Genomic DNA, 12,829 nt, shown 5'->3' with positions numbered 1-12,829 from the left:
TGCTCTGCTTTATGTCTGGAAGAAGGTTAAAGACCTTTTCTATAGTAATCTTCCACAATGGGTATCGCCCCAAGAAGCCTTTTATAAAAGAACTAAAGACTTCAAGAACAGATGGATAATATATAATGATTTGATTCAGTGGAAACCCAATAATATTGTGTCATTGAAATCGAGAGAAATACTTGTTTCTGAAGGTAAGGATATTGAGTGGTATTTGTATTTTCAGGTAGCTGAAAGGTTTAGGTCTGACCAAAAATTGATGGGTATTTCTTACAAAGAGAACAGCTTGGACAAAAATTTTGTGGATAAAGAGAGTAAACATCTTTCAAAATATGATAAGATCTTGAAAGAGAGAGATTTGGAGGATGAAATTGTTAAACTTTCCATGGCAAAATGGTCACAGGATTTGCAGAAAGCCATCGACAAGATCACTGGGAAACACCTTGGAAAGAGACAAGGAAATTTACCTTGTGTCAAAATTACAAGGAGAACTATGCCAAAATGTTACAAAGATGGTCTATGACCCCTCTCAAAATGAACAAAATGTATAATACTGCTAACATTAAACATTGGAAATGTGAGAAACAGGATGGCACTTTCTTCCACCTTTGTGGAAATGTGACAAAGCCAAGGGATTTTGGAGTAACATTCATAACTTAATGACAAATATACTCCACAGATATTCCTGTAGATCCTCGTATTTTTCTGTTAAACATGACATGTATATTGGAGGATGTCTAGGCTAAGAAACTGTCACCTCTAATTCTCTACATGCAAACGCTGGCTAGGATTCTCTATGCTCAATATTGGAAAAACAATGTGGTACCAACTGAAGAGGAATGGTTAATTAAGTTGTGGGAAGCTAAGAAATTGGATATTTTGACAGAAAGCCTGAGGAATAAAGACATAAATGTTGTAATTAAGGATTGGAAATACTTAGATAGATACTGTGGACTTAAGGTATTATAGCCTCTGCTGCTTTAGACAAAGTTAAAATTTGCCTTACTCTCCTTGTTTTAACTTTTTTGCATAACATAAATATATTTGTGATATTCATATATTTTCATAGAAGCTGATGATTTCATACCAATTTGGAGGAATATAAATGGCGTTATAAAAGCAGGGTACCATGTGTTATGTTGGAAGTGTATGAAACTAATGTGGATTATCATATAATCATTTATGTACAGTACTGTGTTTTGTTGTTGTTTTGTCTTGTATGTTTTGTATTAAGTCTTCTTTATATGTTTTCTTAATAAAATACATTTTTAAAAAATGGGACAGAGTGGGAGAGAGTTTTGAATTATGACATGTAATGTAAAAACAAACATGCAAATCTCTCCCCATCTCCTTCCTGAGATCCCAAAATGAGATTTTAATAGCTTTACTATCCAGACTAGTTTAGAACACTTCAGTCAAGTCTAAAGAGTGGAGAAGCTGATGATGGCCCAAAGGTCTATGGTCCAAAGCTTTTCTCCATCACTTGTTTTTAGCCAAAGGAAATGGTGACCACCGGACATGACTTTGGGGCAGATTTTGTATAGTTAGTTCATAGTTGCTCTTCCAGTTCCTAGGAATTTATCACATGGGAGGGAACCGGCCAAATCCTGTGCAGAAATGGGATTTAAAACCACAAAAGTGGGATTGTATTCAGACACGTTGAGCATTAATCCAAAATCAACATACACAGAAAGTGGACAAACCCTGCAATTGCATGCAGCTGAGTATGTTGTGTGTGTGTGTGTGTGCCAAAAAAGCAACTAAACCTAGGATAATTGATCTTGTTTTTCCCCTTGAGTTTTCCTAAAAGATTTGCTTTGTCTGAATAACTAGATCTGGGACAAACCAGTGAATGAAACTACGTGTGAAAGGGATCTAGGAGTCCAAGTAGACAACAAGTTGAACAAGAGTCAACAGTGTGATGCGGCAGCTAAAAAGGCGAATGCGATGTTAGGCTGCATCAATAGAAGTATAGTGTCTAGATCAAGGGAAGTAATAGTGCTACTCTATTCTGCTTTGGTCAGGCCTCACCTGGAATATTGTGTCCAGTTCTGGGCACCACAATTTAAAAAGGACATTGAGAAACTGGAGCGTGTCCAAAGGAAGGCGACTAAAATGGTGCAGGATTTGGAAACCATGCCCTATGAGGAACTACTTAGGAAACTAGGGATGTTTAGCCTGGAAAAGAGAAGGTTAAGAGGTGATATAATAGCCCTGTTTAAATAGGAATGTCATATTGAGAAGGCAGCTAGCTTGTTTCCTGCTGCTCCAGAGAACAGGACCTGGAGCAATGGATGCAAGCTCCAGGAAAAGAGATTCCAGCTCAACATTAGGAGGGACTTCCTGACAGAAAGGGCTGTTTGACAGTGGAACATACTCCCTCAACGGAGAATGACGGAGTCTCCTTCTTTGGAGGCCTTTAAACAGAGTCTGGATGGTCATATGTCAGGTATGCTTTGATTGAGAGTTCCTGCATGGCAGAAGGGGTTTGGAGTGGATGACTTTGAGATCACAATGTGACAATCTCAATGCTTCAGGTAAGGATCACAATGGGCCAGTCTCAATCCTTCAGGCAAGGAACATGTGTCTGAACTCATAATAGTCCCGTCAAAATCTTTCAGGAAAGGCGCCTCAGGCTGAGATCACAATGGGACAGTCTCAATGCTTCAGGTAAGGAACATCTGCCTTGAGGGAGACTCAATCCTTCAGGCAAGGATCATAACCCTGAGGTCGCTATGGGCCAGGCTCAGTCCTTCAGGTAAGAAACACCTGCCTGTAGTCTATAAGCCCATCTCAATCCTTCAGGGAAGGAAGATCAGCCAGAAGTCACAATGAGTTAGTGTCAGTCCTGCAGATAAGGAGCATCAGTCTGAGATCGCAATAGGCCAGTCTCATTCATTCAGGTAAGGAGGACCAGTCTTAAGACACAATGAGCCCATCTCAATCTCTCAGGCAACAAGAATCACCCTGAGGTCACAATGAGCCATTCCCAGTCTTTCAGGAAAGGAACATCAGCCTGAAGTCACACTGCGCTAGTCTCAATCTCTCAGGCAATGAGTGTTAGCCTGAGGTTGTAATGGACCAGTATCAATCCTACGGGTAAGGAGTACCAGCCTTAAGTCATAATAGTCCCATCTCAGTCTTTTAGGCAAGGAACCTCAGGGTGAGATCACAATAGTCCTGTCTCAATGCTTCAGGCAAGGAGCATCAGACTGAGGTCACAATGGGACAGTCTCAATCTCTCATGCAAGGGGCATCAGCCTGAAGTTGCAATGTGAGATCCAGAGTCAGTCCTATGCTCCAAAAATCAAACTCATTTGAAACAAAAGAAGCTTTGAATCCAGGCATTCAACACCTTTTTGCAAAGTCTGAAATCCAAAGAAATTTGCTCAACCCCTCCCTAAGCCAGCCCCCAATTCCCAAGCTAAAGCAACACAAGCGGAGGTTGCATAGATACCAAGGTTGTCTATACTTCCCTTCCCTTCTCCCAGACAGCCTCACCTTGAAGAGCGGTCTTCCCAAGCCAGCTTCGCTCCTCCTTGATAACCAGTCTCCAGCTGCAACCCCAGCCCCTCTCCAAACGCCCTCCTTCATCTAAAAGCCACTCCATCTGTCTTTTTAACATTTCCCTCTACATGCTATTCTATAACCCATCTCTCTACACTACCTACTATGAACTACAACTATAACTCCTACTTTAACTCTAATAATAAAGCCTAATGTTTTTACTCTTTATGACAGAACCCTTATACACTGTTTCTGACACGCAATGGGCCAGTCTCAATCCTTCAGGTATACAGCACCAGTCTGAAGTCACAATAGTACCATCTCAATCCTTCATCCAAAGAGCATCAGACTGAAGTCACAATGGGCCAATCTCAATGTTTCAGGCAAGAAGCATCTGCCTCAGGTTGCAATGGTCACGTCTCAAACCTTCAGGTAAGCAGCATTAGCCTAAATTCACAATGGTCCCATGTCATGGCTGCAGGCAAGGAGCATCAGCCTGAGGTCGCAATATGTCATGAACCCCTTGATTCATGCATTTATTCATTTATTCATCTGGGATTCATGCCATAAGGGTTATAGGTTTAGGTTTAAATCAGAGTTAAAATAGATTGGGTTTATTGTGGGTTAAAATAATATGTTATAATATGTGCTTTAAAAGAAAATGCTAGGAAGAGGTAGGGAGATCATGGCTAAAGAATGTGATTGTTTGCTAGGATTGGAATGTGTGGGAATCATCCTTCTAACAGAGGCTTGGGTTTAAAAGACTGGTCTCTGTAAAAGGAGAGGGAACCTAGAGAGTTATTGGTATTTTTATATTGTATTATGTTGTTATGGGTTTATGCTTATTGTATTTTTATACGGTATCATACTAGATTGGGATTGATGGGGTTTCATATTATATATATATATATATATATATATATAGAGAGAGAGAGAGAGAGAGAGAGAGAGGGAGAGAGTTAATCATGAATCCTGGATGGAAGAACTGCGCGGGAACAGGCTATCCAATTAATTAGCTTTATTGGTTAATGGGGTAGGGTTAATTGATATGGTTATAAAAGTGATATGTGTATACTTTCATCACTGACAAAAAAAGTCACTTCTATTGCATTTATCTTCAATACAAGCTGTTCCTTTTTCAAAGTACTGCCTTTTGTGTTGCAAGAGGGGCTGCAATTAGGAGCCTGACAAGTATCTCTCTCCCCTTCCATTCACCCTGCTGTCCCAACGTAGTCAAATTGAATCCAGGTAAAATGAAGTTACTTGTAATAGGGAACTCTAATCCGGGAATGGAGTTATGTCAGCCAGTTCTGGATGGGGTCACACTTCCCCTGAAAGACTCTGTCCTCAGTTTGGGAGTGCTCCTGGATTTATCACTTCATCTGACGGCTCAGTGGATGCGACAGTCAGGAGCACTTGTTATCAGCTTCAGCTGATACGCCAACTGCGCCGCTTCCTGGAGCAGGGAGACCTTGAAACAGTAGTACATGCGCTGGTCACCTCTCGGCTCAAATTCTGTAACACACTCTACATGGGGCTACCCTTGTGCCAAGTTCAGAGACTTCAATTGGTACAGAATATGGCAGCCAGGTTAGTTATGGGCATTTCTAGAACTGCCTACATTACACTGGTTCTTAAATCCCTCCACTAGCTGCCCATTAGTTTCTGGGCAAGATACAAGGTATTGGTTTTAACCTGTAAAGCTCTCCATGGCTTGGGTCCTGACTACTTGAGGGAGAGCTTCCTCCCATACAATCCATCCGGAGACTCAGGTCCTCTGGGAAGAAGCTGCTGCAGCTCAAGAAGACCAGACTTTCAGCGGTGACCCAGAGGTCCTTCTCATCAGCCGCTCCCAGGCTCTGGAACGACCTCCGGATGAGATCCATCATATTTCCACCTTGGAAGCCTTTAGGAAGGATCTCTTCTGGCAGTCCTTTCCAGACTAGACTAGATCTATTGAATGCCTCTCCCTCCCCCTGACCCTTACCCTTGCCATTGTTACTGTTATGGAAATTGTTACTGATGTATCGTTCCTCCCCTCCCCTCTCACCTTCAGAAAATGACCCATTTCTTGCCCGAAAAAACTTTTTTACTGTATTGTGTTTTAGATCTTTTACATTTTCTTGCTGTTTATTAGCTTTTTAATTGTTGATTAATGTTCTTATAATTGGGAGGAGGGTTGGGGGGGTTGGAATTTTAATTGTATTTCTGAAATTGTATGTTATTATATTACTGTAATCCGCTTTGATTCCTTTGAGAAAAGGTGGAATAATAATAATAATAATAATAATAATAATAATAACATCTCTTCAAGGGGCTCTAATGCCCGTTCACTATGCTCCAAGAACCAGGGGGGTGGGGATGTTTCTGGGGATGTGGGTCTCTCTGTTGGTCCTCCTCTGCAGGGTTGTTGTGAAGGAAAAGGTAAGTATTTGAGGGAAGTGCCCAATCCGGATCCTGTGGGCCTCTAAGCCTAGTTCCCAGGTTGCCAGGCAATTGCCAGAGTTTTGAGGTCCCTCCGTCTCCCTCCTCTTGGCTTTGGCCTATATTTTGGCTCTTCTCTCCCCCCAGAGCCCCCTCCCCCAGGACTCCAGAGAACCCCCTCCCCCGAAAAATGTTGCTTGCAATGCTATTGAACCCTATCCTGTGTGATCCTTTCTATTTGGCACGAAACCCTTCCCCAAATGAGGTATCAGAAGGGAGAGTCTCTCCTCTGTCCCACTTTCCAGGAGGGAGGGGGCTCCTCAAAGACCTTTTTACCCTTGGATCCCCCTCCTCTCCATGGCCATGCCTCTCTCCAAGGCTCTCTCTGCCCTCTTTTCTCATAATAACCCCCCAAGTACCTGGGACACAAGGAATCCCCTGAGGTGGGGGCAGGGAAGGCAATAGGAAAAGGAGGCTTGGCAGGACCCCTGCCTTTCTTTGGGGGGAGGGGCTTCCTTCCTTCTTATACCCCCCCAAGGGTCCCTCAGAAGACCCCCCAGCCATTCCTCTGAATGAATGAGGGCTCTCCCCACTTCCTTCCCACCCTCAGAACAGACTGTGAGGGCAGCAATGGCTTCAGGGGCTGAGACTATGCATGCATAGATGCCCACAAAGGCTCCTCCTCAGCATGCGCAGGGATTGCCAGGGCCTAGACGCTCCTGCTTGTTCCGCTGGGGGCCTTTGCAGAAAAGGAAGGTATGTGCCGTGGGTTCAGCAGCCTCCGCTTCCTTCCTTCATTTCTTCCTTTGAGGAAATCGCAATGGACTCCAAGGTGCAGAGCTGGACTCAGGAGGGAAAGCCAGGAAAGGAAGGCTCTAGTTTGGAAATATAGCTGTCCCTCTGTATCCTATGTGTTTGTGTGTTTGCCTCTGCTGTTCTTATGGCTGGGAATGGAGCTGAGGAGAGAGGAAAGGGTCAGTTTTGGGCAAATTCCAAACTTCTGTGCATCAAAGAGTCCAGTGTGTTGAAAAAGCAAAAATCTTTATTGAGAACAAAAAGAAATTTGGTGTTTAAGCCAGAACTGCCCACTCCAATCCAAACAATGCATCAAAATCCCCAAACCTAAAATCCCACCCTCTTCCAAACCTAGCCCCCACCTCCAATTCCCACAGTCTATGCCCCACAGGTAACAAGGACCCTTTGCCATTCCCACAAAATAGCCGTTTCTGTCAATACCTGTCCCCAATTTTCTTCAGCCAACATCCCAAATATTCCAAAAGCTATCATTCCCATAACTATTCTAGCCAGTGTCAACAAATCCCAGCCCCCATCTACCTAACCTATACCACGACCCACAATCCCCAGCCAAATTTACAACCCAAAACAATTATCTATACTATTAGCAATGAAAACCTAAACTTAACAAAACACAATCTTAAAACATAAACAGACATATGGACAGACAAATCTCACAAACAAAATCAAAAGGGCCTTTTATTTGCACTGCTGGATTGAAAATATGCTTTTTGAATTCGTTATTGACAAATATAATGTTAGTTCATTTCTGGGATTTGTGTGGCTTCTCTCCAGTGTGGACTCTCTGATGTCTTTCTAGGTTTGACTTCTGAGAAAAACCTTTCCCACAATGCTGGCATTTGTATGGCTTCTCTCCTGTGTGGACTCTCTGATGTGTCACTAGGTCTGACTTTGAAGAAAAACCTTTCCCACAATGCTGGCATTTGTATGGCTTTGCTCCTGTGTGGACTCTCTGATGTGTCACTAGGATTGACTTCCGAGAAAAAACTTTCCCACAATGCTGGCATTTGTATGGCTTCTCTCCTGTGTGGACTCTCTGATGTGTCACTAGGTGTGACTTCGAATAAAAACATTTCTCACAATGCTGGCATTTGTGTGGCTTCTCTCCTGTGTGGACTCTCTGATGCATCACTAGGACTGACTTCCGAGAAAAACATTTCCCACAATGCTGGCATTTGTATGGCTTCTCTCCTGTGTGGACTCTCTGATGTGTCACTAGATGTGACTTCCGAGAAAAACATTTCCCACAATGCTGGCATTTGTATGGCTTCTCTCCTGTGTGGAATCTCTGATGCATCACTAGGACTGACTTCCGAAAAAAACATTTCCCACAATGCTGGCATTTGTATGGCTTCTCTCCGGTGTGGACTCTCTGATGTGTCACTAGGTATGACTTCCAAGAAAAACATTTCCCACAATGCTGGCATTTGTATGGCTTCTCTCCGGTGTGGACCCTCCGATGCATGGCAAGGATTGACTTGTAAGCAAAACGTTTCCCACAATGCTGGCATTTATGTGACTTCTTTCCTGTGTGCATTCTCTCATGATTAAAATGTTCTTCTGTAAAGAAGGACAGTGACAGATAAGACTGAAAATCAGACTTAAGAGAGGAGGGTGTTACCCCATGATTTAGCCCTCATTAACCCCTCCTTATTTGAGATTATATTATTAAAGTTGCTGTGAGTAACCCAAGCATGACCCTGCTGCTTATGCCCCTAAATCCATGGAACGATCGTATCCTTACTCATAGGAACTAGGAAAGAATGGGGACTGCTTTGAGGGAATCAGTGGAAGGAGACAGTCAAAGGACTGTCGAAAAAATATTCTGTTAACCATGTGCAAAAATACTTTGAATGACAGGTGGCATAATATCCTGTGAGACAGACAGAGAGTCCTGAGTCAGAGCCCAAGGCATGATGGAAGCTAACTGCAGAGGATGCTTCATGCTGTGTAGCACCATGAGATGCCTCACAACCAATACAGTATACAGCTCATATGGGGACTGGTGTGGATTGGATTGGAGTTGTGAGTACAAGAAAACGTGAAGTTGATGGAAGTTGGAGAGGAGAGCTTGCAAATATTTGTATTATTTTGCAGCTCAAGATAGAGAACCTCCAAGGATTTTGATGAAATCAACTGTGTTTGTGACTTATTTTTAGTGTGAAAATAGGTCAGTGCATTGCCAATATCTATATATCTGGGTATCTAGTTCCATACTCTGCTATGTTATTTTTGAGTTGCATCTGGGAGCATCACCCTCAGATTGTGTAGATTGGCTTGTGAACGCAATAAAAATTCAGAGCCAACAAGGACATGAGAGGGGTGTGCTAATCCCTTTTGTCTGAGGTATTTACATCAAACACCCATTGCATTCAATTCGGTTTCACACCATTCTTTCCCCACACAGGAAATATTCTAAAGTGATATAAACCTCTCCGAACCCTCAGTTTTTGCCCCCAAGCACCAATTTCCGTATAAATATCAGCCCCAACTTGCTATTCTTCGGTGTCAGTCCAGTTACAGACAGACCCTGTTTGTTTTCATGGCTAAGCACCTCAATGCACTCACCAACCCCAATTGTTGCGAGAACTACTGAACTCTTCCCATTCCAAATCCTCAGCAATTGGAATAAAGATCTGGATAGGTAACGTATCACCATTATCAAAGACTTACATCTATTCACCACTCCCGCCTTTCTTACCTAGTTCTTTTGTGTGTGCATGAACACTTATATGTATGTGTCTGTGTGTTTTGCTTTCCCCCTAAATAAAACACAAAAACCTATTTCAAATCCCTCTGAAGTTGGGTTTGATTCAGGACCTGCTATAGATTGGCTGAGTCCCAGAGGTCACTATTGCCCCAGTAAAACTATTTCGTTCTATTGAGCTAAGTACCAAACTCCCCTAAAAGCATAGCACTTGCGGGTATCCTCCTCATACTCCAGCATTTTGGGTAACAAAGGACCTCTTGAATCAACCATGGAGCTAAGGAAGCTCAGGTAAGAAAAGAAATATTAGACAAAAGCAGGTTTTGGGTCCCCCTTTCCTACCTTCATAGTTATTACTCATAATTGTTAAATGGAACCCCTAAATATGTCTAAAAACAAGGATTTGAGCTGGTTCTAAGAAGTTCACTCAAACCAGTTCTTAAAATGTGTGAGGTTGGTGGCTGCCTCCCATTCTTCAAGGTCTTTCTCCTGGCCCTTCCCAGAGCTCCCTTCCTCTCCGCACAGAGCTAGGCGATCCTGGCTTTGCTCCTGCCTTCCCCTCATGGATCCCAGAGGCTTGATCCCCTTCCTATTCTCCCTCTCCTCTCCAACCATCTGCACTGCTTTATCATTTCACCTTCAGGATCTCTTCCGTCCCTTTTGATTTTTCACATTCCCTTCATCTCTCTATCACAGACACACACCCACAGAGTGTGATGCATAAAAGGGACACTTTGAGATTCATTTCTTGAGAAAGGCAGGGCAATCAATATACAACTAATGCATGAGGAAAGGCAGAACAAGGGGTCTGGGATCTGGTTTCTGATATTAGTGAGGGTCAAATACGAGGGATGAGCCTTAAAACAACCTTAAGACAGGGATGGACCACTGTTGAGAAGTGGGGTGGTCATATTGGACCCCAGGGGATCTCAGAGGCAGCCGCACATTGTGTCACCTAAAAATATGGCATAATGTTTTGCCCCTCAATATCCCACACCATCCCTTTGGGGAAGTGGAGGCCATTTTGCCACTGTTGGCCCCTCTCTGATCCATTGCAGGGCCAAGGGAGGCCGTTTCCCCACGAAACTTCTCCAGAGCCTCAAAAGGCTGGAAGAGGAGCCACAAAAGCCAGGAAACTTGCTCAGGGATGGGCTGAGGACCATTAGGGGCAAAAAGCATTAATCTCCATGGCTCCTTGCCACAAAATTCCAGAATTGGCAGTTTAGGATTTGATATTTAGAATCCTTACAAAGTGGAGAACAATAGTCCCTCACTACAACTAGAAATTCCAAGATTCCACAGGAAGTTGTCATGACAATTAAATTGTGTGAAAGGGAACTAGGAATGGTAGTCGAGCACAATTGAATATGTGACAACAGTGTGATGCAGCAGCTGAAAAGGCCAATGTGTCCTAGGCTGTATCAATAGCAGTATGATGTCAAGATCAAGGAAAATAATAATGCCACTCTATTCTGTTTTGGTCAGGGCTCACTTGCAATAATCCTGTGTCCAGTTCTGGGCACCACAATTGAAACAAATGATGAGAAGCTGGAGCATGTCCAGAGGAGGGAAACCAAAATGGTGAATGGTCTGGAAACCATGCTATCTGAGGAATGACTTAGGGAGCTGGGTATGTTTAGCTTGGAGAAGCGAAGGTTAAGACTGGATATGACAGCCCTGTTTAAATATTTGAAGAGATGTCATATTCAGGATGGAGCAGGCTTGCTTTCTGCTATTCGAGAGCAAAGGACAAGGAACAATGGATGCAAGCCACATGGGCAAAAGTGATTCCACTTAAACTTTAGGAGGAACTTCCTGAGAGTAAGGGCTCCAACAGTGGAATATACTCCCTCAGAGTTTGGTGGAGTCTCTTTCTTTGGAGGTCTTTAAACAGAGGCTGGATGGCCATCTCTTGGGGGTGCTTTGAATGTCTATTCATGAATGGCAGAGGATTGAACTGGATGGCCCTTGTGGTCTATTTCAACTCTTTGATTCTATAATTCTAAAGTCGAATCATAGCACTCTGACAGTGAATTATGAAAGGGCCCTTAGTCTTCACAGGAAGAGCAATGGATTCAGGTTCCTTACCCACAGAAGCCACATTGTCATAATTCTCCATCATCACAGAACTGTACATAAGTTTCTGCTTTTTTGTCAAAAGTTTCCATTCCTCCTCGGTGAAATATATCGCCACATCCGCAAAGGTCACCTGAAATAGAAAATAGCCCTCATCCGGAGAGTGACCAAGCCAAAGAGGAGAAAAGCACATGGTGCATTGCAAATATTATTTGATCACTTTAGAATTCAGTCTAGGAAATAAACTTTAAATTCTGTTAGCCAAAAAAAGCTACAGCCTTTGAGATCCAGATTGTCTCGAAACCTTTCCATATAATATATAATATGATAAACAATATAATTTACTCCATTTCTGGAATATTTTTGATTGATTAAGATTCTGACTATCCCAACATGTATAGTACATTTAGTCACTAATGAATTGTAGTGCATTTAGCCATATCTCACCTAATTTCAAAGGCAAATTTCATTTTTACTATGGCCTTGAGGGCCACTGAGCCCAACCTCAATTTAGCTCCAGAGATATTCTTCCATATCCCCCAACATTTTACAGATTGGGAAAGCAAGACAAATAACACCAGAAGGGGGTCAAGATGGCCAAAGTTGTTAATGATAATCACACGAGGGAGGAAGGGTACAGATGTTTGCTTTTGCCTTCAACTCCTGGCAAGGGCAAGACCATGCCCCCTTCCCTCCTCCCATCTTCCCTCTTTTGAGTGGATGAACTTGGAACACATTTTGAAGCAAATGAACTGACCTGAGGAGAAAGATGAAAGTGAGAGGAGGAGAGTGAAATAGGAAATTTTCAAAGCCCTTGAAAAAACGAGGTGACAGATGATTAACCAGGACTCTGTCTGCCAGACTGGGACAGTATGTTCTCCACTTGCTTTCTTGAGCCGGCCCAGACACAGATGAAACTAATAGTCAGGATGGCAACTTACCAAAGAGCTATTGTGCCTCGGTAGCCTCTTTCTGTTGGATCCCAACTCCCTCTGCTTGGCCTCTGTGTCGGCCATCATGTGGGCAAGGGGATCCTGCACTTTGGTCAGTTCCAACAAGAGAGGCCCCAAAGCCGTGTACAAGGGGTCCAAGATGAAGTTCCTGAGAAAAGAGACCAGGGTAAGGCTTGGTTTGGCTAGAAAGCCTGCAGCACTCAAAGTCACTGAGATCAGCATCCTGCTGGGGACATAATCAGGTGACAAATGTCTCCTTTGGGCCAATGCAGAAGTGGACATCCCCTTCCTCCCTCTGCACCAACCAAAGCCCCCTGGACCTAGCATAGAGTAACAGCAGCTCCCC

At 43.2% G+C, this 12,829-nt stretch overlaps 1 protein-coding gene across 1 annotated transcript; it reads right to left on the bottom strand.

The window, feature by feature from the left end:
- Positions 1 to 428: 428 nt before the first annotated feature.
- On the bottom strand, positions 429 to 11,602 carry LOC149301670 (uncharacterized). The gene is made up of 3 exons (XM_089484348.1): positions 11,543 to 11,602; positions 7,744 to 8,307; positions 429 to 442 (listed from the first exon to the last, which is right to left on the bottom strand). Exons 1-3 carry the CDS (start codon positions 11,589 to 11,591, stop codon positions 429 to 431), a joined length of 627 nt encoding a protein of 208 aa, XP_089340474.1. The 5' UTR covers positions 11,592 to 11,602.
- Between the last annotated feature and the right edge of the window lie 1,227 nt (positions 11,603 to 12,829).

The sequence above is a fragment of the Sceloporus occidentalis genome, unplaced genomic scaffold (assembly GCF_023333645.1).
Source record: "Sceloporus occidentalis isolate IW3139 unplaced genomic scaffold, rSceOcc1.0.p SCAF_21, whole genome shotgun sequence".
NCBI lineage: Eukaryota > Metazoa > Chordata > Lepidosauria > Squamata > Phrynosomatidae > Sceloporus > Sceloporus occidentalis.
This window is presented reverse-complemented; position numbering and strand designations above follow the sequence as displayed.